The sequence below is a fragment of the Betta splendens genome, chromosome 9 (genome assembly GCF_900634795.4).
Source record: "Betta splendens chromosome 9, fBetSpl5.4, whole genome shotgun sequence".
NCBI classification, from domain to species: domain Eukaryota; kingdom Metazoa; phylum Chordata; class Actinopteri; order Anabantiformes; family Osphronemidae; genus Betta; species Betta splendens.
In genome coordinates, this window is record NC_040889.2 from 29,843,025 (window position 1) to 29,868,288 (window position 25,264).

Below are 25,264 nucleotides of genomic sequence, written 5' to 3' on the forward strand. Positions count from 1 at the left end.
GGAAAAACTACTAATAAAAGAAGAACTGACACAAAACTCTAAAAACATCAAAATGACTTAAAGGACTTTTCAATTAGGGTTGACAAAAACAATGTCGGGTAATATTTAAGAATAAAGAGACCCTCAGATTGCTCCATAATTTCTATGCCCAGAAGTTATCATTTATTCCTCCAGTAAGACGCCTCGGCGGATGGTTTCTCTGGTTTCCAGAGCAACGGTCAGACTGAGAGGGGGGCGGAGCCATGCTGAGAGGGGGCGGAGCCATCCAGCTGGAGCTAAACTGCTCTGTCCGCCATCATTTTTCACGTTTTACACCTACAGCACTAATATTCAATGGCCGGACCTGCTCAATTATTAAGAAGGCGGCGATTTCTATAGTGTTAGAACAGTCTGATATTTAGGGTTACTTGTATGATCCAGAGTGCAGCCCAGACGAGTTACAGTACTCAGAGTGGACAAGCTGTCACAGCCAAAAGGAGAGAGAACGGTCAAATAAGCACTGAGTAAGTGATATATTCGACCATTTATTGTTTTAGCTTGCGCTGTGAAGTTTGAGTAAAGTTATGAACTGCTGCTTTTGCTTTGAACTGTCAGGAGTAGAGCTAGCTTACATTGCTTACATTAGCCTGTGCCTTAATTTGGGTGGCAGCAACCCTAATACTAATTCAATAATTGATTTCATCCTTTTGTAGGTAATATCGGACGGTCGCGTATCGTCACAGAGACCGTTGGGAGCCACAACCGTCTTGTTGTTCCAGCCACTAACAGCAGATGAAGAAAAGAAGAGGGTTTTGGATAAATGAGCAATCTGTGGCTTTCTAACAACTGTCTGCTTTGATTAAAAATAAAAAGTTGCTGAATGACTTACACTATTGTTCAAAAGTTTGGCGTCACACAGACAATTTTTTTTCCATTAAAAGTCACACTTTTATTTTTTAAATAATATTTTTTTAAATTCTCAAACTTTGCTCTCGTCAAAGGATCCTCCATTTGCAGCAATCACAGCAATGCAGGTCTTGGATGGATCTGGATGGTCTGGATGTTAATTTGAGGTAATCTGGGCCTTCTGACGCAATGAGCAGACACATTGTACCATTACTACACTGCAGTGACAGTTGCTGGAGATGGGCCTCTATACACCTTAGTAAATATTGCAGCAAAAATCAAACATTTGCAGCTAGAATAGTCATTTACCACATTAGTGATGTAAACAACGTATTTCTGAATCGTTCATTTAAAAAAAATGCCTTTCTGTCAAAAATAAGGACATTTCTACGTGACCCCAAACTTTTGAACAGTAGTGTAGAAACAGTGTCTTTATTCAAACAGACTGTAAAAATATAACCTTTTGTTAAAAATGTAAAGCAATGTCTGAACGTTTGTCTGTTATATGATTAGTTGTGCTTCTTTCAGCGCAGAGACATGATGCATCTGGCTCTCGACTGTCGCAGGATGCCAGGTCAGCTTTGTCCTCCTCCAAACGGGGTAACTCATCTGCGCTGAACTCTGGCTCATACAACTAACGAATATCAGACTGTGCTGAGAAACTCACTGTCTTCTAATTAATTTACAGCGGGACCTCTGGGTTGTGTTGGAGGAGGAATGAATGATAATTTCTCTGCATAGATAATATGGAGGGTACGGAATGTCCCTTTATTCTTACATACTACTCAAGATCGTTTTGGTAAATACCTTTTGAAAATCGGTTAAGTTTAATGTGTAAACGCTGGAAACCTTTATACTTCGGTTCATGTTTGTCAAATAAGTCAACTCAGCCATTTACATATAGCACCCGCTCCATAACTCATCCCAGAATACAGACGTTCTCATATGTGCAATGGTAAATGTTTAAATGGAAGAACTGAAGCTGAGGCCAAAGCATTGACAAGGCATTGCCACATAACCAAAACAAATGACAAATTTAAGGTCTAATTCCTCCAAAAAATCAACTCTGTGATGATGCACATTTTTAATCAGCTGTAAACGTTCTCTCCTTTGATATACAGCTGTGATTATATCTATATACACATACATGTTTTATTCATAAACACTGCCAGTCCCCACAATGAGACCTGAAAAAGACCCTGCAGATCAAAGTGCTGAGCCAAAATACCCCGTTTTCACACAAACACTAATGGCTCTGTTAAACTTTAGTGTGGTAAACACATCCATCAGATGTCGTGCTTATTAGCTTGGCCCATTGCTGTGGTTTATACTATGTTGCTTTTGTAATATGTCAAACCTATAAGTGAAAACACCACCGATGTTCAGAATCTTTTCCTGATTCATCACTCGTCGCCATCACTAAACTTAACAGTATCCTGCGTCCTGCCACCAGTGTAAAACCAAACTGAAGGCGTTTCTAAGTCCTGGGTGACATAAACAAACAGCTCCTGTGGTGATGGATTTTGGTTAAACGACACATGGGGGAAGGAATCACACACAAGAAGAAAAAGTTTAGAAAAAGAAACAGTCAGCAGAAAAAACAAACCTGAAAGAGATGGAGCTGAAGGAAGTGAGCTGTATTTTTTTCAAGCTGATATAAAGAGCTATCAGTCTTCAGCTCCAAATGTTCCCATCAAGGAAACATCAATAAATATGTATGAAGGGAGAGGGGGTGAGAGAGGGAGTGAGAGACAAAAAGAGGGAAGGGGGGGTTGTCAGTGGAAAAAATTAGGCAGAACTCCACATTTGTGTGGAAGTGATAGTGACACTGGTGGTAGAACTCACTCTACCACATCACTTCCACAGTTAAAAACCTAAAACCACTTCAGCTCCACAACATCCACCCACATGATGCACCTGCATCAACCTGGAAGCAGGCTCAGTAACTGCTTTACGTGTAATTAGGGTTACTGTACCATCGTTTCCCTTTCACAAGACTAGAGAACCCGGACGGAACCCTGACCCAGAGGAAGGGTTTTACCTCCATGTAGAACGTCCAAGACAATTAGCTTCCGACTTCAATTAATAGATTAACTGTTCTTAACTGGGTTCTTCCACCTTTTCGGTTGGTTGGTACCATGCTTCTGACTGAGGTACAGTTGGCCCTTGGAACAGCAGAACCCAGTTCTGTTTGGCTTGTTCAGCTCAATTTTATCTGTTCCTCTGTCCCATAAAGCCTTCTTATTGATTGGCAGCTCCACATCGACCCTCCCTCCACCCCTTCATACCCACCCCACATTTTTCTTCCCTATGAGTATTAGTTTATTGAATAAGTGGCATCTGTTTTCCTGGCGCCGTCACCGTAAGGCGAGGTATTTCTCACTGACACACAGCGCTGATTTATACGCTGCTCTGACTCTCCCTGCAAAAAATAAAGCTAAGCAAAAAATTTCCAATACATCCTCCATCCCCCGACAAACACCCACACCAACACAAACCTACACACACAAACACTCGTCCACTCCTTCCTCCATCCATGCAGCATATAATGAAGTTGGCAGATGTTAAACCCAGTCACACTCTAACATTTTGCATAGTACTGACTCAATGTGATGATGAGACAACAAACATCAAATTCTTTTAAAAATCAGTGGCATTCCCTGACACAGGAGAAAAAGTCAAGCACATGAAACTCATTCATTCATTCTACAGTGCAAGAATTGTGCAAAAAAGGTTCACCATTGATGGTCTGTGTCTATAGAAAAAAGGAAAAAGCGGCAGTATTACAGTATGTGTTGTGGATGAAAATGGTCATATCCTACAACGTCTAGAATGCATTGCGCTCTGTTGAATCTCCGGAGCTGCTGTAATTGGTCCCATCAACTACAGGGCTTGTTGTCCAGTTTACAAACAAACATTCAGACATCGCTTTAAATTTTTAACCAAAGGTTATAATATAACAGTGTGTTTGAATAAAGACATCGTTTCTAAGTTGTTCAGAAGCCTTTTATTTTGAATCAAAGCAAAGCCAGTTAGAAAGCCACGGATTCTTCATTTAGCCAAAACCTTCTTCTTTTCTTCGTCTGCTGTTAGTGGCTGGAAAAACCAGATGGTTGTCCCTTCCAAGAGTCTTACCTTACCGATATCACCTACAACATGAAGTAGAATTATTTAATTAGCATTAGAGTCGCTGCCAGCCGCTCTAAGCTAATGCACAAGATAACATTAGCAACAGAGCGCTACTCCCAATAGCAACGTAAGCTAATGCTTGACCCAATACTCCAACAAGAAGAGCACAACAGGTATCAATCAGCTCATAACTTTACTCAAACTTCACAGCACTAGCTAAAACAGTAAAAGGTCCAATATATTACTTACTCAGTGCTCATTCGACCGTTGTGTCCTGTTTCCAGTTTCTTCTTGGTATCCTGAAATTACTTTCGCAGTCGCAGTCGCAGTTTTACACGCCTCTCTGCATGTTCTCTACAGCCACGACCCACTCTTAGTCTTAGTTATCGCATAGAGACTGTGTCTGCTTCTCGACCACCTAAACTATACAGTACAAGTCACAAACAAATCAAAGAGGAGTGACTTACCAGAATTTAATAAACATCAAAACAGTTCCTCTTACGGAACAAAGTAACAGTAAGTTAATAAAGTGTGGTTTATTAAATATCAGATCTCTCTCATCTAAATCCTTTTTAATAAATGACTTGATAAGTGACCATCACATAGATCTGTTCTGTCTCACTGAAACCTGGCTGCAGCAGGATGAATATGTTACTTTAAATGAGTCGACTCCAACGAGTCACATCAACTATCATGTTCCTAGAAGTACAGGTAGAGGTGGAGGAGAAGCAGCAATTCATAAATCAGATTTATTAATTACTCCTAAACCTAAACATAGTTATAACTCGTTTGAGAGCCTCACTCTGAGCCTTTCTCACCCAGACTCTCTCAGAGCGATGCAGAGAAACTGATCCATGCATTTGTTACCTCTAGGCTGGACTACTGTAACTGCTTACTCATAGGATGTCCTAACAGCTCCTTAAAAAGCCTACAGCTTATTCAAAATGCTGCAGCCAGAGTCCTGACAGGACTTAGAAAGAGAGATCACATTTCTCCTACATTAGCTTCTCTGTACTGGCTGCCTTTAAAATGTAGGATAGAATTTAAAATTCTCCTACTCACCTACAAAGTACTCAATGATAATTTCCTTCTTATCTTAAAGACCTCATAGTTCCTTATGCTCCCAGCAGAACGCTTTGTTCTCAGAGCACTGGGCTACTTGTGGTTCCTAGAGTGTTTAAATGTAGAACAGGGGGCAGAGCTTTTAGCTACCAAGCTCCTCTCCTCTGGAACCAGCTCCCTCTTCAGGTTCGAGAAGCTGACACACTCTCCACCTTTAAGATTAGGCTTAAAACCTTCCTTTTTGATAAAGCTTATAGTTAGAGATGGTTCAGGTCACTGGCAATGATTGTTAGTCACAGGAACCATCTCTTAGTTAAGCTGCAATAGACATAGACTGCTGGAGACTTAATTTATACACTGAGCTCCTCTGTTTCCTTCTATCTCTTCTGTCCAATAACCTCCCATCGTTGTTCTATGTTCAACTAACCTTGTGTCTTTCTCTCCAGTAGTTGTGCTTCTCTCCTCTCTCTCTCTCTCTCTCTCTCTCTCTCTCTCTCTCTCTCTCTCTCCCCCCCCCCCCCCCCACTCTCTCTCTCCCTCTCTGTCCTCACCTACAGGTATCATTGGACTCAAAGTTTGGTGTCTGTGATGGGCAGCTGCGGATCCAACCATCCAGTCCCTGGTCCAACCATCCTGCCTGTGCTCTGTTGTTGCTTGTTGTTGTTGCTGTGCTTTTCTCTCTCTCTATCCTCTCACCCCAACCGGTCGAGGCAGATGGCCGCCCACATCCAGGCTGGTTCTGCTGGAGGTTTCTTCCTCGTTAGAGAGGGAGTTTTTCCTCTCCACTGTTGCTGTCAAATTAAATGCTTGCTGTATGTGGGATTTGTTTGGTTTAGTTGTGTGAGGTTTTAAACCTTACTTTGTAAAGTGCCTTGAAATAACTTTGTTGTGATTTGGCGCTATATAAATAAAATTGAATTGAATTGCATTGAACTTTCGAGTGCTCTTCTGTCCAAGCATACAGTACAGTATGTTGCCCAAAACTGATGATTTGTAACACAAATTTTTCCCAGCAGTGAAATTCGTTGCAGCACTGGGGTTTTTGCTCGGCTTCAGTCGGTGCATGGTGCAAAGCTGCCTCCTGCACACAGCTCCTCTCTGCTCCTGGCTGTCGCTCTCCGAGCCTTTTGGCTTTAGCAGCTTCGTCCTCCTAGTCCCACAGGTAACCATGAATATCAGACTGCACTAACACACTGTAGAGCTCACTGACTTCCAAACAATCCACAGCAGGACCTTTGAATATTAGTGCTGTATGTATATGTGAGGACACACAATGGCGGAGACAGCAGTTTTGCTCCAGCAGCCAGGCTCTGCCTCCATCTCAGCCAGACTGAGGGGACTTTTGCAAAGGAGTAAATGATAATTTCTCTGCATAGAAATTATGGAGGAAGCTGAGTGTCTCTTCATTCTTAAATACTACTCTACATGTTTTTGGTCAACCCCCATTGAAAATTGACAAAGTATTCCTTTGGGTAAGCTTTACTAAGGCCTCCAGAGAAAAAGCCCAGTGTTTAATTCATTCATTCATTTATTACCTGTCAGGGTTCTGCGGACACACGTGCATCTGCAGCAGGATCCTCTGGGTGAAGGTTTTAAAGCACTGGCCACACTTCCACAAGTGCCAGTCACTGAATTCGCTGCTCAGCTGACTGGTGGAGGTCGGGCTCGCTAGGACACGTTGGTTTTTGGAGCCCAACTGGCCAAACCCGGAGTCCGACTGTGCAGCAACCCCAACCTTGTCCAATAGGGAGAAACTTCGAGAGCAGGGGGTGTGAGGGAAGACCATGGATCGCATGATGGTGGTGGCAGGAGAGGAGGATGACGACGATGAAGGTTTTCCGTTTTTGTTGAAGGACTGGAGAGACTCTTGCCTGGTCATGGCCTCCACCACTGTGGCTGGGACATTTACTAAATACAAAAACAAAATGGAGTCGGTTACAAGACAGTGAAGTCTTATGAAAACACCACCTCCTTCACTTTTACAGCTTAAGTGAATGTTGATCATGGTTTATTAAAACTTCACCCCGAAGGTGACTATCCCCCTCCGACGGAGGCTGATGGCCTCCCACCTTGATTCTGGATCCTGAACAGGGATCTTGTAGCAGTGAGGCTAACCACTCTACAATTACACTGCACTCCAGGTGTACACATCCTTCAGTATTGATGGAACTACGAAGTTGCTTTAACAAACTAGTTTTGCAGGTCTATCTGGCACGTGACGTTTCAGGAAGTTTATTAATACATTTCAGGGAAACAATCTGTGTCCCTGCCTCGTCTTACAGTAAACGTTTGTTGAGTAATGTCACAAGTTTCCCATTTGTTTTTTTTAGGACAAATGACTTATTGTTTTGTTTAGGGAGTACAGGGGGAAACTATGAGGGGCCAGTGTGTTCAGCTGCTTAACAGCAGCCCACTGTTAACTTCTCCTGTATCCACAGCACATCTGGACTCACTCTACTATCCAAGCTCTACTCCAGGATGACGGGTGTCTCCATTTCTCCATTTAGTTTTTGTTTCTGCGTGTCTTTATGTTTGCCATTACATAAATAAACAGGCTCTCTTTTAGCACTGCTGTGCTGGATCTGCAGCATCATCATAAGCATTTTCCATCCTTCATCAGCTCACGTCTGCCATCAGGCTACCAGGCTCCATTGATCCACTAATAATCTTATGAGGAGATAATTACACCATTTGTAAGTTGCCCAACGGCGCTATTGATGCCTCGTTCTGCACCGTTCACCCACATTTAATTCATTTTGCTACAAACATCGCATATTCTAAAAATGCAAGTCGATATGGTTCAGATTTTATACGAAATGCATCATCAAAATGGGAGAATTATGCAGATGCACTTTGAAACACTGCAGAGTTTCTTTCTTTTTCCTTTTTAAGTTGGATGTTTCGTTTCTGTGTGGTGTGACCTGAATACAAACCACAGGACAAAAGCTTTGACAACCTGTGTTTTACACTGTATCTTTGTCTCAGCCCGTTCGTCCATCAGCCCCAGCTGCACATTAACACTCGTCATCCTGCTGTTACACTTCATCTGAACGTTTCGAACCAGCCTCCCAGGCATAACTGCTGTCTTTATGTCGCTTTCCCCTCTTCATTTTATAGAAGCGTGTGCACACTACATTTATAAAGAACCAGGTGTAACAGCTCGGCAGAAACAACATTTATCCTTTTCTCCTCCAAACTCATCTGGGTTCATAAAACTTTCACTTGTATTGTTTCAGTAAAGACAGTAAAGGTCTTGTAAAAAACGTTCTTTATTTAATTAGATATGTTCAATTAAAAATCGTTCTTTTTGAATTATCAAGGCTTTTAATATTATTTTTGTTTTGTTTGATTCCACAGGTTCCTACTGACAATGTGCTGCAAACTGTTTGTTTTAAATGGTAAATGGTCCACATTTATTTAGCACATTTAAAGACCCATTCTGGAATCCAAAGCGCTTTACAGTAGTTTCTAATTCACCCATTGGCCCTTACATTCACACACTAATGCCAGCAGGCGCTCGCTCGAAACACCAGGAGCAACCTGGCGTTCAGTGTCTTGTCTTGTTTTAATTAGCTAATGTGTTTCATTAGCACTCTAATGAGTAGGGAGTCACTTTCTGTATTACCTTCATGATGATATTTGACATTTACATCAGTTTTATTAATTTCACTGTAGTTTTTTAATTAATAAACCTTCGACTCCACAGACGATGTTTCCCACTTGTCTTCTTCTCTTTACTTGTATGAAGTACAGTTCCGATTATGCTGCCAAAGCTTTGTTAGCAGTCAATAACAATAACGCTACCAGTGTTTACTGTATATATTCTTAGAAAATCAATAGAGGTAATTATAAAAACGGTAATAATAGTATGTCAAATAAAGAGATGTGTATCTAAAGTACAGAGGAGTTGCAGACATGCACAAAACCATTCCTGTCAGATGTTTTCTTCTGAACTCTTTCGGATTGTGAGCATCGCTTGTTTTCACTTGTTTCTTTTCTTTTTCTTACACCCTGACTCCTGTCTACCTTAGTGTGAGGGATTAGCTTCACACTCACTTATTTTTATCCTTGTCCACACTTCTTTTGTTTTTCATTCTCCTGCAAAAAATTTCAGCATCTCTTATGAATAAAATGCTCAGAGAAAGAAGAACTGGAAAACAACTCAGAAGGTAAGACAGCAGAGATGAGAGTTAAAAGAGAAAGAGAGGAGAGGAGAGGAGAGGAGAGGAGAGGAGAGGAGAGGAGAGGAGAGGAGAGGAGAGGAGAGGAGAGGAGAGGAGAGGAGACCTTTGACCTTTAACAAGACGTTTAATTCACACATAAATATTTACAGGAAAACATCAATTTAAAAAATGTAATCAAAAATAAGGAATCAAAAAACACTTTTCAAAATAATAAAGAACAAAACATAATAACAATAATAATAAATAATCTATGTGTTTCTCACTCATTCAAATTTTGTCAAAATTTAAGGACAAGCAGGCCTTGGTTCACCGAACACAACACACCCTTATATCCCCAATGAAAAACAAAACTATCTAAATCTGACACCATCTTATAATAGGCAAACTCAACTTTTAACCTTGAGGCCACCAGGCTTTTAAACAAAAGTTCAACGTCTGAACATCCCACCCCTTTCATTTTGTTCCTCCTGTAATCCAAATGCTCATTTTTTGCCTGTCCAATGAGGAAATTTAACAGACAGACCCTCTGTCTTTGGGAAGCCCTGTAAACGGGACCAAAGATGAAAACTTCCCTCTCTAGATCTTGCTCCATCCCCTCGAACCACCGTGCTAATAGGTAAAAAAAGAAGTCAGTCTGGGACAATCGAGCCAGAGGTGCTGCAAGCTCTCCTCTGTTGAACAAAAAGAACACTCTCCACCCACTGTCCTATCAAAATGTGCCACATGTCTGTTCGTAGCCACAGCCCCGTGTATAATCCTCCACTGTAGATCTGCAGTGCGCTTCTCTATAGGAGGCTTATACAGGGACCTCCAGCTGCCTCTAGGAGAAGAACCTGGTGGCAACACACCCGACCACTTCGACTCTGGCAAATCCACAAGACAGCCTCTGTTGTTTACCTTCACCGCTAACCAATAAAGGGATTTCCTCAGTGTCGTTGATAGTTCTGTTAGCTCAGGTGCCCGAAAGGACAACAATGCCCCCTCTCTCTCACCTCCTTCCCCTGTGGCAGCACTAACTCCCAATGGAGGAAAAGCTGGCCAGTCGATCAGTTCGTCCTTCGCCACGGATCTTCCTATGGCTTCTCTAAAAGGACCAGGCAGACTGGCCCTCACCTCTTCCATCAACTTCTGCAGAAACCTTGTTGATCTGGACCCTGTCTTCTGGCTCAGCGTTGTGGCAGCGATCCAATTCCCATCATCCATCAGCCCCTGCAACTTTGTCACCCCGGCCGACACCAGCATCTTCTGTACAGTTACTGACAAGAGGCTCCTGCACTGGATTAGTGGGTTGAAGAACAGGGGCTCCTCTGCCACACATCCATAGAACATTTCGCAGTCTCTATTAATCTTTATTGTCTTCGTCCACACCCGAATCATTGACTGATAAAAGGGTGAAGCCCGGGAAGGATCAACTTTACTCAAATCCAGTAAAAACAAGTGTCTATCATATTGTAAATCCATTACTCTGCGGAGGAGTACCGTCGCTGTTTCCGTCCACATTTGCGGATCGTGGTATAAGTACCGTTGAGCACTCTGCAGGCGAAAGGCTGCCACACGACTCTTCAGGTCCACCAATCCCTGGCCTCCTTCTGACAATGGCAAATATAGCACTGCCGCCCGAGTCCAGTGCACACCTCCCCAGAAGAAATCCACTAGCCTCTTCTGGATTTCCTTCACTAGTGTTTCCGGAGGCTCCATCACAGTGAATTTATGCCAAAGCATGGAAGCAGCCAGGTTATTAACCACCAGGGCCCTTCCCCTATAAGACAACTGAGGGCGGATCCAGGTCCACTTAGACAGTCGGGCACTAACTTTTTCAATCAACCCTTCCCAATTCTTTTTCTGAAAGCCTCCACTACCAAAAAAAACACCCAGGCTTTTTATCCCCTCTGTGCCCCATTGCAGCCCTTCAGGTAAAACTGGCTGAGCTTTACCTCTCCAACCTCCCAAGATGAGACCTTCACTCTTGGCCCAATTTACCCTGGCTGAAGAAGCTTGTTCGTAAACTGCCAATTTCTGTTCGAGAACCTGAATGTCCCTCTGTCCTGTTATAAAAATGGTGACATCATCCGCATAGGCTGACAAACTGACCCTGGATGGAAGGTCCTTGTGAAGACACACCCCCTCAAGATCCTGTCTAAGATGATGCAAGAGGGGCTCAATTGACAGTCCGTATAGCAACCCCGATAATGGGCAGCCCTGTCTTATCCCCCTCTGAACCGGTATCGCTCTGCTAAGACCTCCTCCGACCTTGATTAAGACAGTGGCCTCGCCATAGAGTGTTTTTAGCCAAGAGATAAATTTCTCTCCAATTCCGAACGCACCTAAAGTGCCAAAAAGATACCCATGGTCAACTCTATCAAAAGCCTTCTCCTGATCTAGTGAAAGAACACCCACATCCAAATCATTTACTTTAGACAGGTCAATAATATCACGCAGTAGTAAAAACAAATTATCCATTATAGTCCGATTGGGTACGCAATATGATTGGCTCTTATGCACAATCGACCCAACGCACTCTTTTAGTCTGTTTGCAAGGCATTTGGCAAATATTTTGTAATCAGTACATAACAGTGACACTGGTCTCCAGTTCTTCAACAGCCCAAGGTCTCCTTTTTTGGGCAGAAGTGTCACTATGGCCCTTGTGCAACTGGTCGGCAGCCTCCCAGAATCCATGCAGTCTACAAAGACTTCAACCAAGTCTTTTCCCAAAACATCCCAGAAGCACTTGAAGAACTCCGCAGGGAGACCATCTATCCCCGCTGATCGACCGCTGCCTAGCTGTTGCACTGCTTTAGCCATCTCATCCAATGAGATTCCTTGCTCCAGCACGGAAGACTGGCTCTCTGTCAGCTTTGGCAGTCCCTCCTGGAGCGCCTTTGCACAGTCCGATCTGCAAACTGCCCGCCCCGAACAGCTCCGTGTAGAAGTCAATGGCGATTCTTCTCATCATGGCAGGCTCTGTAGTTATTGATCCATTCTGTAGTTTTAGATGTTTCATCACATTTTCCTCCCGCACTTTCTTTTCCAGATTAAAGAAAAAAGTTGTCGGGGCATCCATATCTCTAACAGTTGAAATTCTATTCCTTATTAAAGCTCTCTTAGCTTTCTCATTCATAAACTGGCTTAATAGGTCTTTCGTGGTCTTCAAAGTTTTGCTGTTTTCTCTCGCCCCACCTATTAACTCTTCCTCCAACACCCTTATCTCCTTCTCCAACTTGTTTATGTAGTTTCTTTCTAGATTTGAGGTGTGCATCATATATTGTTCACAAAAGGTTTTGATCTGAGACTTCCCAACCCCCCACCATAGGCCCAGATTCTCAAATTCTCCCTTCCTCAGCTTCCACTGACTCCAAAACTCAGCAAAAGCTTCACAAAAGACTTTATCATGTACTAACTTAACATTAAACTGCCAATAAGGACATCGCTGACGACGTGCAACCAGTGACAGGTCTGTTGTCATCAAATGGTGGTCCGAAAACCCCACTGGTGATATTGTGGATGCAGTCAGTAGATTACAGTACTTCTTGTCCATATAAATCCTGTCTAATCTGGCCGCCCTAAGACTTCCTTCAGTCACCCTGACCCATGTGTATTGTTTAACATCTAGGTTAAAAACCCTCCATACGTCCACCATATCTGCTTCAGTCATAACCTCCGACAGCAGGGAGGCAGATGGCAAATGTGGTTCCCCCGTATTCCTATCCATCTGAGGGTGTGTGGTACAATTCCAATCGCCCCCTAAAATGACTATAGAACTGCCATCTACCTGCTTCAGGGTGTCACGCAGCTTCCGAAACTGCTCTAACCTGCGTGAACCGGAATTATGTGAATAGACATTTATAAACTTAAAAGATAACCCTCTAATTTTTGCCTCCACTATTTGAACCCTGCCAGACTCAACCTCACGTACTCCCACCTCTGTTAATTTTACAAATGGAGAAAAAAAGAACAGCCACCCCTGAACTTAGATTGGAGCCATGGCTCAGGAAGACCTGCCCTTTCCACTCAGCTGCCCAATCGGTTTCATTTTCAGTTGTGCTGTGTGTCTCTTGTAAAAAAGCACATCTATGCTTTTGGCCTTGATTAGCTCAAAAAACCGTGGCCCGCCTCTCCCTGTCCCTCCCTCCATTAATGTTGAGTGTTCCAATCCTCAGCCTCTCCATGAAGAGTAGGAAAAAACAGAAACAGAAGGAACAGAAGGAAGCAGTGAATCCAGTGGGAATGCAAAATTTAGCCATGGCAACTAGGGTCGTTTAAGAATACTTTATACTGTTTTATTCATTTCGAAACGCTTGTCCCTTTTCTCTTTCCTTAATTTTGTCAGTAACTTTTTTAATCGGAATCTCTTTTGTTTACTTAGTTGATCGTAAGTGGCCTTCCTCATCTCTTTCATAACAGAGCGAATAAAAACGTCCACATTAGAGAAGAATTCAGTCACCTCTACCGACTGTCTGCCATAGGTCTCGTCCAAAAACTCATTAATCTCAGTCAGTGAATACGATTGCACATCCTCCTGCGATGCTACGTCAGAGAACTGTGACATCGTGTCATCGTCAATCATCTGTTCTTCCTCGTTTTCCGCTGTTCCTTCCCCCGTTTCATCCAACCCGACACCCTGATCCCCCGCAGCTTCCGCTTCCTGTTTACTGTTTGTTTCGTTCAGCGCCTCTTCGCTGCGCTCCTCCCCCCCTGTTCTAGATGGACCTGCGGTGCAGTTTCCCTGCTCCGTGTCACCCTGCGTTTCGCTGCTCTGACTCCCACCAGCACCGACGTTCTCCTCAGCAGACTGCTGCTGACCACCTACGTCTTCTCGCTCCCCATTGCGATCATTCTGCTCCTCCGACTGTCTGTCCCTCGCTCTGTGCGGACAGGACGTCCGCTTATGTCCCACATCCCCGCACTCAAAGCACTTCAGGCTCCCCGAGCTCGCATAGACCGTATAAAAAGCTCCGCCGAACGTGACTCTGAACGACACGTCCAGGTTTTGTCCGGGCTCGGTCAGGTACATGAGCGCCTGTCTCCGCAGCGACTGGACGTGCTGCAGCCTCTCGTCCTTGCATCCTAGCCGAACCACTCTGAACTTGCTGGCGAACTTCCCAAACCGAAGCAGTTCCTTCTCCAGCAGTTCGTCGGGAACGAACGGGGGAACACCTGATACGGTGACTCTAGTGGCCGGTGCAAAAAGCGGCGACACGCTAACGAACTCATCGCCGAGCACAACGCCACTCTCCACCAGTTGGTGCACCATCCGCTCCTCCCTGATAAACGCCACCACCGCTCTGCTCATCCGTGATCCATACATTATATTAGAAAAGCCAACCTGTTCTCCGATCGCCAGGAGGACTTGTTCCACCGTGTAAGTGGGATTAGCCGCAACGCGAACCCCGTGTTTCAGCGACAGGGGAGGCGATCCCTCCCCTGGGAGGGCCGCCATGACCACCTGCAAACAGCCGACTACCGCTCACACCTGATCCTCAAACAAGTTAGAAACAAGTTTAATTACCTTGTCACCGAAGAAAGAAGCATAGAAAAGTATCCAGAAAGGTCCCGATCTCATTCACCAACTCAACACACTCCACACACTCCACACCTGTTCGAACACTCGCGCTCTCACCACGCTCCCAGCATGCACCGCAGAGGAGAGGAGAGGAGAGGAGAGGAGAGGAGTGGGGAGGAGACCTTTTTTTTTACCTTTAACAGGAACGTTTAATTCACACAAAAATATTTACAAAAACAAAACAACCAAAAACAATAAATAGAAACAACAACAAATAGTAATAGTAATAAAACATATAAATTCACTTACTCAGTCACTTAGAAATTCAGAACAAGACGGTCTTGAAACACTGAACACAAAACTGCTTTATATCCCCAAACTAAAACAAAGCTCTCAAGGTCTGACACTAGTTTATAATAACCAAATTCAACCTTTACACGTGCCGCCACCAACTTCCTGAACAGGAGCTCAGCGTCGATGCAACCAGTCCCTTTCATTTTATTTTTCCTTGTGAGCCAAATACTTTGCCTGAGCAATGAGAAAGTTGACCAAGCATGTGTGTTTACCTTGTGATGCGCTGTAAACAGGTCCAAAGATAAAAACTTTATTATCCAGGACCTGCTCAATTCCCACAACCCACTGCTGCAGCAGAGAGAGTAGAGGCCTTAGTCTAGGACAACCGAGCCAAAGATGCTGCAGGTCCTCCTGAGCCATGCAAAAGGGACACTCCCCGCTCACCCTCTATCAAAACATGCCACATGTCTTAGCCATGTCTTAGTCACCGCCCCATGTATAATCCTCCACTGCAGATCTGCAGTACGCTTCTCTACAGGAGGCTTATACAGGGATCTCCAACTGCCCCTGGGGGAGGACCCTGGTGGCAACACACCCGACCACCTCGACTCTGGCACACCCTCTAGGGAGGGTTTGTTAAGTACTTTCATAGTCACCAGGTAAAGATCTTTTCTTGCCGTTGATGCAAAGTCTGTTAGTTCTGGTGTCTTCAATGATAGCAGGACTACATCCTCTTCTCCCTGCTCCTCCACAGCAGCTCGAATGGCCAACCAAGGGGAAAACAGGCTCCATCAAGGCCGGCTGGTCCCCAACTGATGTTACTCCTAAGGCCTCTCTGAAAGGCCCAGGAAGACCTACCCTCACTTCCTCAATCAGTCTCTCTAAAAACCGCACTGACTTGATCCCAGTTTCGTTAGACAGTGTGGCGGGAGATTTCCAGCTCCCTGCTGATGTTAATCCTGCCATCCTTGTCAGCCCAGCATTTATAAGCAGCCCTCGCATGCTAGCAGATGAAAAGCTTTTGCACTGCACCAAGGGATTGAAGAGGAGAGGTTCCTCCAAGGCACTCCCATTAAAGCAGGAACAGTCCCTGTTCACTGCTAACACAGTGCTCCATGCATGCAGAACAGACTGATAAAAAGATGAGGTCTGTGAAACGTTCATGCTATTCAGATCTAGTAAAAACAGGTGCTTGTCATACCCCAAGTTCATTACCCTGCGGAAGAGCACTGCCGCAGTTTCTGCCCACACCTGTGGCTTATGATAAAGCAGACGTTGGGCACTCTGTAGCCGGAAGGCGATCAAGCGGCTTCTCACGTCGATGAGTCCTTGTCCCCCTTCTGCTAGAGGCAAATTTAGCACAGCTGCGCGGGTCCAGTGAGTTCCACCCCCAAAAAAATTTAACAGTCTCTTTTGAACCTCCCTTACCAAAGCGTTTGGAGGCTCAACCACAGTAAAATGGTGCCAGAGAATAGAAGCGATGAGGTTATTTCCCACAGGACCCTCCCCCTATAAGACAGCTGGGGGCGGATCCAGGTCCATCTAGACAATCGGGCATTGACCTTCTCAATCAGCCCCTCCCAGTTCTTATCCCGAAAATCACCATTGCCCAAAAACACTCCCAGGAACTTCATCCCCTCCCTACTCCACTGCAGCCCTGCTGGCAGCACCGGCTGATCTATATTTCTCCAGTCTCCAAGGAGGAGACCTTCACTTTTTGCCCAATTCACTTTAGCAGTTGAGGCTCCCTCATAGAGAGCTAGTTTGCGCTGCAGAACAGCCACATCATTCTGCCCTGTTATAAAAACTGAGATGTCATCGGCATACGCTGATACAGAAACCTTCTGTGAAACCATCCCAGGGATACCAAGCCCCATGAGGCCTTGCCTAAGATGATGTAAAAGAGGCTCGATGGCCAAAGCATAGAGCAAGCCAGACATTGGGCATCCCTGCCTGATACCTCTCTGCACCGGGACTGGCCGACTGAATCCACCCACCACTTTTAACAGTACAGAAGCTTCACAATAAAGTGTCCTAACCCAAGACGTGAAACGCTTCCCAAAACCAAAAGCACCCAGCACATTAAAAAGATATGAATGATCGACCCTATCAAACGCTTTTTCTTGGTCAAGTGATAAAATCCCAACATTTGGAAAGTGGAAAGATCAATGATATCCCGAAGCAAAAATAAATTGTCCATAATTGTGCGTTCCGGGTTACAGTATGTTTGGCAACGGTGCACAACAGTGTCAATGTGTTTTTTCATTCGATACGAAAGACATTTAGCAACTATCTTGTAATCCGTACAGAGTAATGACACTGGCCTCCAGTTCCTCAGTAACCCAAGGTCTCCTTTTTTGGTAACAGTGTCAGCACAGCCCTTGTAGAACTGTGCGGCAATACCCCAGAATCCAAGGAGCTCATGAACACCTGAAACATGTCCTTCCCCAGTACAGGCCAGAAGCACTTAAAAAACTCTGCAGGAAGGCCATCGATCCCGTCAGAACGACCACTGCCCAGCTCTCCTCAAAGGAGATATCCAAATCCAGAGCAGCCGAACATGCTTCCTCCAACTGGGGCAGCTCCTCCAGGATTTCCTTGACACAGTCCGGGTTACAGCCCTCAGCACTGAAAAGATCAGCGTAGAAGTCTATGGCTATGCTTCTCATTTCTGCAGGCTCCGCAGTTATAGTCCCGTCTGGTCGTCTCAGGTGCATCATCACATTGCCCTCCCGGACTTTCCTCTCCAATGTGAAAAAGAAAGCAGTTGGGGCATCTATTTCAATAATCATAGAAAACCTATTCCTAATTAGGGCTCCTTTAGCTTTTGTATGCAAAAACTTGCTTAATGATCCTCTCCTGCTGGCTAAGTCTTTGATGTCACCTCCAGTACCACCAATAAGGTCTTCCTCTAGTAACCGTATGTCTGCTTCTAACTTCCTTATGAGATTTTTTTCTGCACCTACTGATTGACTCACATATTGTTGACAAAAAATCCTTATATGTGTCTTCCCAACTTCCCACCATAGAGCCAGGTTGTCAAAATCCCCTATTCTCAGCTTCCAGTGACTTCAAAAGTCGGAGAAAGCCTTTATCCTGCACTAGCTTTACATTAAACTGCAAATAGGGGCATTTTTGGCGTGGCACTAGCAGAGAAAAAACAATTACCAATAAGTGATGATCAGAGAACCCCACTGGTGATATATTGGCCTCCATCAACCGGTTTTGGTTTACTTTATTCAAATAAAATCTATCCAGCCTGACAGCAGTGACCCTACCTTCGGTAGCTTTCACCCATGTATACTGTCTAACCCCTGTATTGAGCTTTCTCCAAACATCTTCCAAATGATTTTCAGCCACTAGACTGGACAGAAGAGTCCCTGAAGATGGTTGCGGCTCCCTAGCATTTCTATCCACCATGGGATGTGTGGTGCAATTCCAGTCCCCTCCTAAAAAAATGACCGAGCAGCTGTAAAGTGTTTTTAATTCGGCATTAAGCCTACGGAACTGGTCCAGGCGACTGGCACCAGACTTACATGCATATATGTTAACAAAAGTATAACAAACTCCTCCAATTTTTGCCTGAACCACCTGAACCCTTCCCTGCTCTACTTCATCAACTGAAATTTCAGACAAAGGCGTGGCGAAAAAAAGATTGCCACCCCAGCACTGAGATTGGTGCCATGACTTAAAAAGAATTGACCATCCCAATCCATGCCCCAGTCCAATTCGTTTTCAGGAGAACTGTGTGTCTCCTGTAAGAACAGCACATCTATTTTTTTTATTCGACAAAGTTCAAAAACAGCTGCTCGCTTTTCCCTGTCCCTCCCTCCATTAATATTAAGGGTGCCCATCCTCAACCTATCCATGAAGGGTAAAGACAAAGGAAAGCAGTAAAGAAAAAGAACAATAAGATCTATCAAAAGGTGGAAATCTATCGGACAAACTGCAACCATTAGACCTGAGTGGAAACAGTCTAAGTGGATTTTCCCTTCTTCTCCTTCCTCAGCTTAGTCAATATTTTCTTCAAGCAAAACCTCTTTTGCTTACTTAGTTCATCATAGCCAGATTTTCTCATTAGTTTCATAGCAGAGTTTATAAACCCATCAACATTTGTAAAAAAATCAGTTATGTCCACAGACTGTCTTCCGTATGTCTCATCAAGAAAGTTGTTTATTTCTAAAGTATAAGACTGTGGGCTTTCCTGCGACACTATGTCAGAAAACTGTGACAATGTATCGTCATCAGCCATCTGATCGTCCTCAGTCTCTGCCCTTCCAACTGATTCACCTACGTCTGCAATGTGGATCCCTGTGTCATCACCTTGAAAAACATTCGATTTTGCCATTGTTTTAGCACCATGAGTCTCTTCTGACCCTTCTGAAGGTCGGTTGTCCTTTTCCTTGCCCTGTTCCATATTTCCTTGCGTTGTCTGACCTGTGTCCTCGGTGCCTGCAGCCGCCTGTTTTGGCGCTTCAGGGCTACCGTCGTCGTTACTACCCGCTGCCTGTCGCTCACCTTCACTGCCGCCCGTCTCCTTATGTGGACACGATGCCCGCTTGTGACCAACATCTCCACATTCAAAGCACTTCATGCTTCCTGAGCTTGCGTACAAAGTGTAAAAAGCCCCTTCATATTTAACTTTAAACGAGACATTTTTTTTTTTTTTTTTTTTTTTTTTTTTTTTTTTTTTTTTTTTTTTTTTTGTTCTGTCCAGCAGTTAAGCAAGCAGCATATATTACGCTGAATGCCATATTGTGATGGACAGCTTTGCTTTAACAAGAAGAGTATATATAGAATATATATACTCTTCCTGATTTATGGTTTATTTAATGGTTTATTTAGCTAATCCAAAATGTGTGTGATGTTGCTGTGTTGGTGGACAGGTTAGGTTTCTGCTTTAGGGTGTGTATGCGGGAGGGTGGGGGGGAGGGGGGATAAGGGGTGCAACCAGCTGCTGAAACCAAGCAAATCTGTTAAGTAAACAATCGGAGCAAAAAAAATAAATAAATAAGAAGCATGGATGTACCTTAGGCTAACACATTCATAACTAAACAATTTTTGTACTGTGGTTTACCTTGGAGATTAATACTAATACCAATAATAGTGCTAAGGTATGTGCACATACTAATACAAACATATACATACAATATACATACATATGTGCATTATTATACATATCCCATACTACTTAATAAAAGTCATGACATACAACACCACAAATTCCATATTCACACATTATTCATATCGGTAGTGATAAGTATCAATAATACTTACAGTTGGATTTGGAAAGTGTCCCACTACAAGGTTAGTAAGGCTGTAGCTTATCATTATTCACCCAAAGGGTGAGGCAGACGTTGGTGCATGAACAATGCCACTTGTGGAAGCCAGGGTGATGTGAGGGGCTCCGCCACTACGCCCATCCAGCAAGCAGAGGAAGGAATCCTAGCAGCCAGGGAGCCCACACACCTTCAGTTCCAGGAGGGCAGGTGTTGCGACCCAAGCCGCCCACACAGAGCCCCCCAGGCAGAGCTGCAGCAGCCACAGAGACAGCACCCGAGGCCAGAGTGGGCCACCGGGGGTCAACGCTGTCCGCCCCATGAGAACCAGGGGCAAACACTCCCCCCGGCGGGAGGGTCGGCCTGAAAGAGTAGAGCCCGAGGACCCACGGTCCGTAGGGAGCCCGCCAGAAGATGCCCCCGCGCCCAGAGTGGGGCCCGCCCCCAGCCCACCACCCCCACACGGGCGGAGCGGGGCCTACCCCATCGGCCCGACCTCATCCCCTGGCGCTACAGCGGCCTGCAGCACAAGGCCAGCAATTGGTGGGGTCAGCAGAAAAGAGACCACCCAGGCAGACGATCATCGTACCCCGGGCGAAAAACCGGACCCCCCACACTTCAACCGCACCACACGCATACCAACTCACACAAACACAGACGCATACACCCATCCACATGTGCAACACACATCATCACATCAACACACACACACACCATAGACTCTCTCACAACAAACTAATCAATCATACGTGAACCAATGCACTCTCAGATACATTCTCCCACCCACACCATTCGCTTGATCACATTCGTGGGGAGGGTAGGTCTCCGGCCTGCCGTCCATGTGGCCCCAGGCAGGGACCGCAGCTCCTCCCGAGCCCCGACCAACCCCCCCAACCCGGGGGAGGCAGAGGGCAGTAGAAATAGGTACCCCAGAACCCTGCAACCCAGCTTGGACGTGAGTGTGTGGAACTAAAGTGCACTGAAGGTGGGTGACACCTCCAGGAGCACAACCGCTGGCTGACGGTGTGTCCCCCGGACAGTGCCCCCCCTCGCCCTAAATGTCTTTTTGCAGTTAAAACTGGGTGGTGATCTCTCCATCAGGGCCAGTGGCCGAGGCCACAACTGGCCTGAGCCCCAGGCCCCAGTGAAAGAGCCCACCCCCGGCCCTAAATGTATGTGTATGTAGCTAAGTATGAGGAACTTTGGGAGATATCCAATTCTCCGGGGGGTCCAGCAGACAGAGCCATCAATGGGAAGTCTACTGGCCCCCCCGGAAGGAGCCCCCAGATTCCTGGACAAGTGTGTATGACTAATGCAATTAAAACTGCAGAGCATCCCACTTGGAAGGGACGGAACCACTTCCCAGTAGCCCTGGTCCCTCCATCAGCAGGACGCCCCTTGCAGACCTAAGTGGATGAATGCGGAGAAATGTAGTTGGGAAGCAGAGCACCAGGGTCCGCAGAGCCAGGTTCCCGACTGGCTCTGCTACCTATCCCACCACCCCCCACAACCCCCAGCCAGGAAGGGACAGCCGAGACCCAGGGACCGCAGTACTACTGCCCAGGCGCCACACGCAGCACAGCCAGAGCCATCCTCACCCTTCTTTCACACTTACCCATTCTCTCGCTCAAGTATGCCCATGCTCGCCCCGTGTAGTGTGACACTCAAACCCACACACATACTCTGCGGTTGTGCATTGAGGGCCAGCCTCCGCCCAGGGCCCAATGAAGGTTCTAGCCTGAGTAGTCCGCCAACCCCCCCTGCAACAGGCCCGAGCAGTTACCAGAGGGCGTCGGACCGCTAGGGCAGGCAGCGCCCCACCCGAGCAGGGGCAGCGCCCCAGGGGAGAGACACCCCTCCGGGCACAGGCAGGCACCCCCAGAGGGAGTCCCCCGGACGCAGGTTACCCAGGTCTCCACCCCCAGGTCCGCCCCCGCACACCGGCAGGGAGGCCCGCCTCCGGCTCCCCGGAGACAGGCACACGCCAACCCTCAAAATGGTCCCACCCCGGCACAGGGCCGCCGGTCCCAGCAGCCACCACACCCCCACCGCAGGGGACCCATGCGGCCAGCCCTGAGTCCACCAACCCGTCCCGGTTCTTTAGGCAGGCAGGCACCACCAACCACCAGTCACCCCCCCACCACTGTGCCAGACATGACGCAGCACCCGAGCCCCACGCATCCTTACCTGGAAATGGAATCAATCAGAGTATAGTTTTGGTCATTGATTTGATGAAGCAGACAATGTGTCTAAGGTGGTATAATCTAACAAGCTGTTCAGGTATTGAGTAATGCTTAATTTTTTTTTAGTTTTCCAGTTCATGAGGATGATTTTCTTTGCGACACAGAGGGCAGAAAGAAGTGTGTGTGATGAGTTTGTCTCTAGATCAAGCCCACTTAGATCTCCTAGAAGACAAAGTGCAGGGGCTGCTGGGATTGGACAGCTTAACTTGGTTGACAGGTGTTCACATACTCTTTGCCAAAATTGTTGCACAGGTGAGCATGACCAGAATGCATGTAGGAATCTATCTGCTGTGTTATCTGTACAGTGAGGGCAAATATTTGAGTTTGTGAGACCCATTTGGAACATCCTTTGTCCTGTATAGTGAGTTCTATGAAGAATTTTGTATTGTATTAGTTGTAAATTTGTATTTTTTGTCATTCTGAATAAATTAGAACATATGTTATTCCAGAACGTGTAATTAGTGGTGATATTGAGATCAGCTTCCCATTTAGAGATCGGAAGGCTCACTGTCTGGTCTACATTGGAAATTAAGATATAGATTTTGGATACTGTCCTTTTCCCTGATATATCAATAAATCGCTCTATTACTGGTGGTGGTTGCATGTGGATGGCAGTATTCTTACTTTTTGCATTAAGTATTGACTTTAGTTGTTGGTATTCTAAGAAATTGGCACTAGTGATTTCATAGTGAGACACTAGTTCTTCAAAAGAGGTAAACTTGTCTCTTGTGAAAACATGTTTCAGATGTGTTATCCCTTTGATATGCCAAGTTGGAAAGTGTATTGCCTTTTTGTTTTGTATGATGTCTGGATTGTTCCAGAGAGGTGTGTTTTGGCAAAGAGTAAGCGAAGACCCATTAATTTTAAGAAACTCCCACCAGGCTTGCAGAGATGCTTTTATGCTAATGTTCTGGTAACAACTATGATGTTTGATTTTGGTGCTGATAAAGGGCAGATAAACGAGACATTTAACATTTGTCCCGGATCGCTCAGGTACATGAACGCCTACCTCCTTAGCGGCTGAACGTGCTGCAGCCTTGCATCCTTGCACGCTAAGCGAACCGTATGAAAACCGCTGGCAAACTTCCCAAAGCGGGAAAGTTCCTTCTCCAGCAGCTCGTTTGGAATGAAAGGCAGAACACCCGAGACCGTAACACGGGTGGAAGGCCACCACGGCTCTGCTCATTCGAGAGCCGTACATGGTGTTACAGTAGCCGATCTGCTCCCCGATCGCCAAAAGAACCTGCTCCACTGAATAGCGCGAGTTTGCGGCGACCCTAACCCCATGTCGCATTGACAGGGGAGGCGAACCCTCCCCCTGGAGGGACGCCATGACCACCTGCAAATGGCCGACTACTGCTTACACCTGATTCACAAACAAGTTAAAACAAGTTTAAATACCTTATCACCGAAGTAGAAACAATAGAAAAGTGTCCAGAAAGGTCCCGATCTCATTCACCAACTCCACACGCTCCACACACTCCGCACCTGTTCGAACGCTCTCACCACGCTCCCAGCATGCACCGCAAAGGAGAGGAGAGGAGAGGAGAGGAGAGGAGAGGAGAGGAGAGGAGAGGAGAGGAGACCTTTGACCTTTAACAAGACATTTAATTCACACAAATGTTTACAGGAAACTATCAATTTAAAAAAATGTGATCAAACGAGATCAAAAAACACTTTTCAAAATAATAAAAAACAAATAATAAGAACAATAACAATAACAAATAATCTGTTGGTTTCTCACTCATTCAAATTCTGTCAAAAATTAAGGACAAGCAGGCCTTGATTCCCCAAACACAACACACCCTTATATCTCCAATGAAAAACAAAACTATTTACAGTAGATCTGACACCATCTTATAAAAGGCAAACTCAACTTTTAACCTTGAGGCTACCAGGCTTTTAAACAGAAGTTCAACATCTGAACATCCCACCTCTTTCATTTTGTTCCTCCTTGTAAGCCAGTTCTTCCTTCACCACAGATCTTCCTATGGCTTTTCTAAAAAGACCAGGCAGACTGGCCCTCACCTTCTTCATCAACTTTTGCAAAAACCTTGTTGATCTGGACCCTGTCCTCTGGCTCAGCGTTGTGGCTGCGATCCAATTCCCATCTTCCATCAGCCCCTCCAACTTTGTCACCCCGGCCGACACCAGCATCCTCTGTACACTTACTGACACAAGGCTCCTGCACTGGATTACCGGGTTGAAGAACAGGGGCTCCTCTGCCACACCTCCATAGAACATTTCGCAGTCTCTGTTGATCTTTATTGTCTTCCTCCACACCCGAATCATTGACTGATAGAAGGGCGAAGCCCGTAAAGGATCAACTTGACTCAAATCCAGCAAAAACATTGTAATATAATTAAAATTAACATGTTAATTATATTGCAAATCCATTACTCTGCGGAGGAGTACCGTCGCTGTTTCTGTCCACAATTGGGATCGTGGTATAAGTACCGTTGAGCACTCTGCAGGCGAAAGGCCGTCACAAGACTCTTCAGGTCCACCAATCCCTGGCCTCCTTCCATCACTGGCAAATATAGCACTGCCGCCCGATTCTAGTGCACACCTCCCCAGAAGATATCCACTAGCCTCTTCTGGATTTCCTTCACTAGTGTTTCTGGAGGCTCCATCACAGTGAATTTGTGCCAAAGCATAGAAGCAGCCAGGTTATTAACCACCAGGACC

General features: G+C 45.4%; 1 protein-coding gene across 5 annotated transcripts in view; it reads right to left on the reverse strand.

Moving 5' to 3' along the window:
• prdm6 (PR domain containing 6) overlaps positions 1–25,264 on the reverse strand; it is a 159,162-nt gene that overhangs the window by 11,681 nt on the left and 122,217 nt on the right. For 3 of the 5 annotated variants that reach the window (XM_055511576.1, XM_041072122.2, XM_055511577.1), the window contains exon 7: positions 6,612–6,984. In XM_055511576.1, the coding sequence (XP_055367551.1) occupies positions 6,612–6,984 (373 nt within the window). Of the gene's footprint in view, positions 4,035–5,602; positions 6,227–6,611; positions 6,985–25,264 lie in introns of those variants that run through there. The other 2 variants (XM_055511578.1, XM_055511575.1) reach the window with 2 other exon arrangements.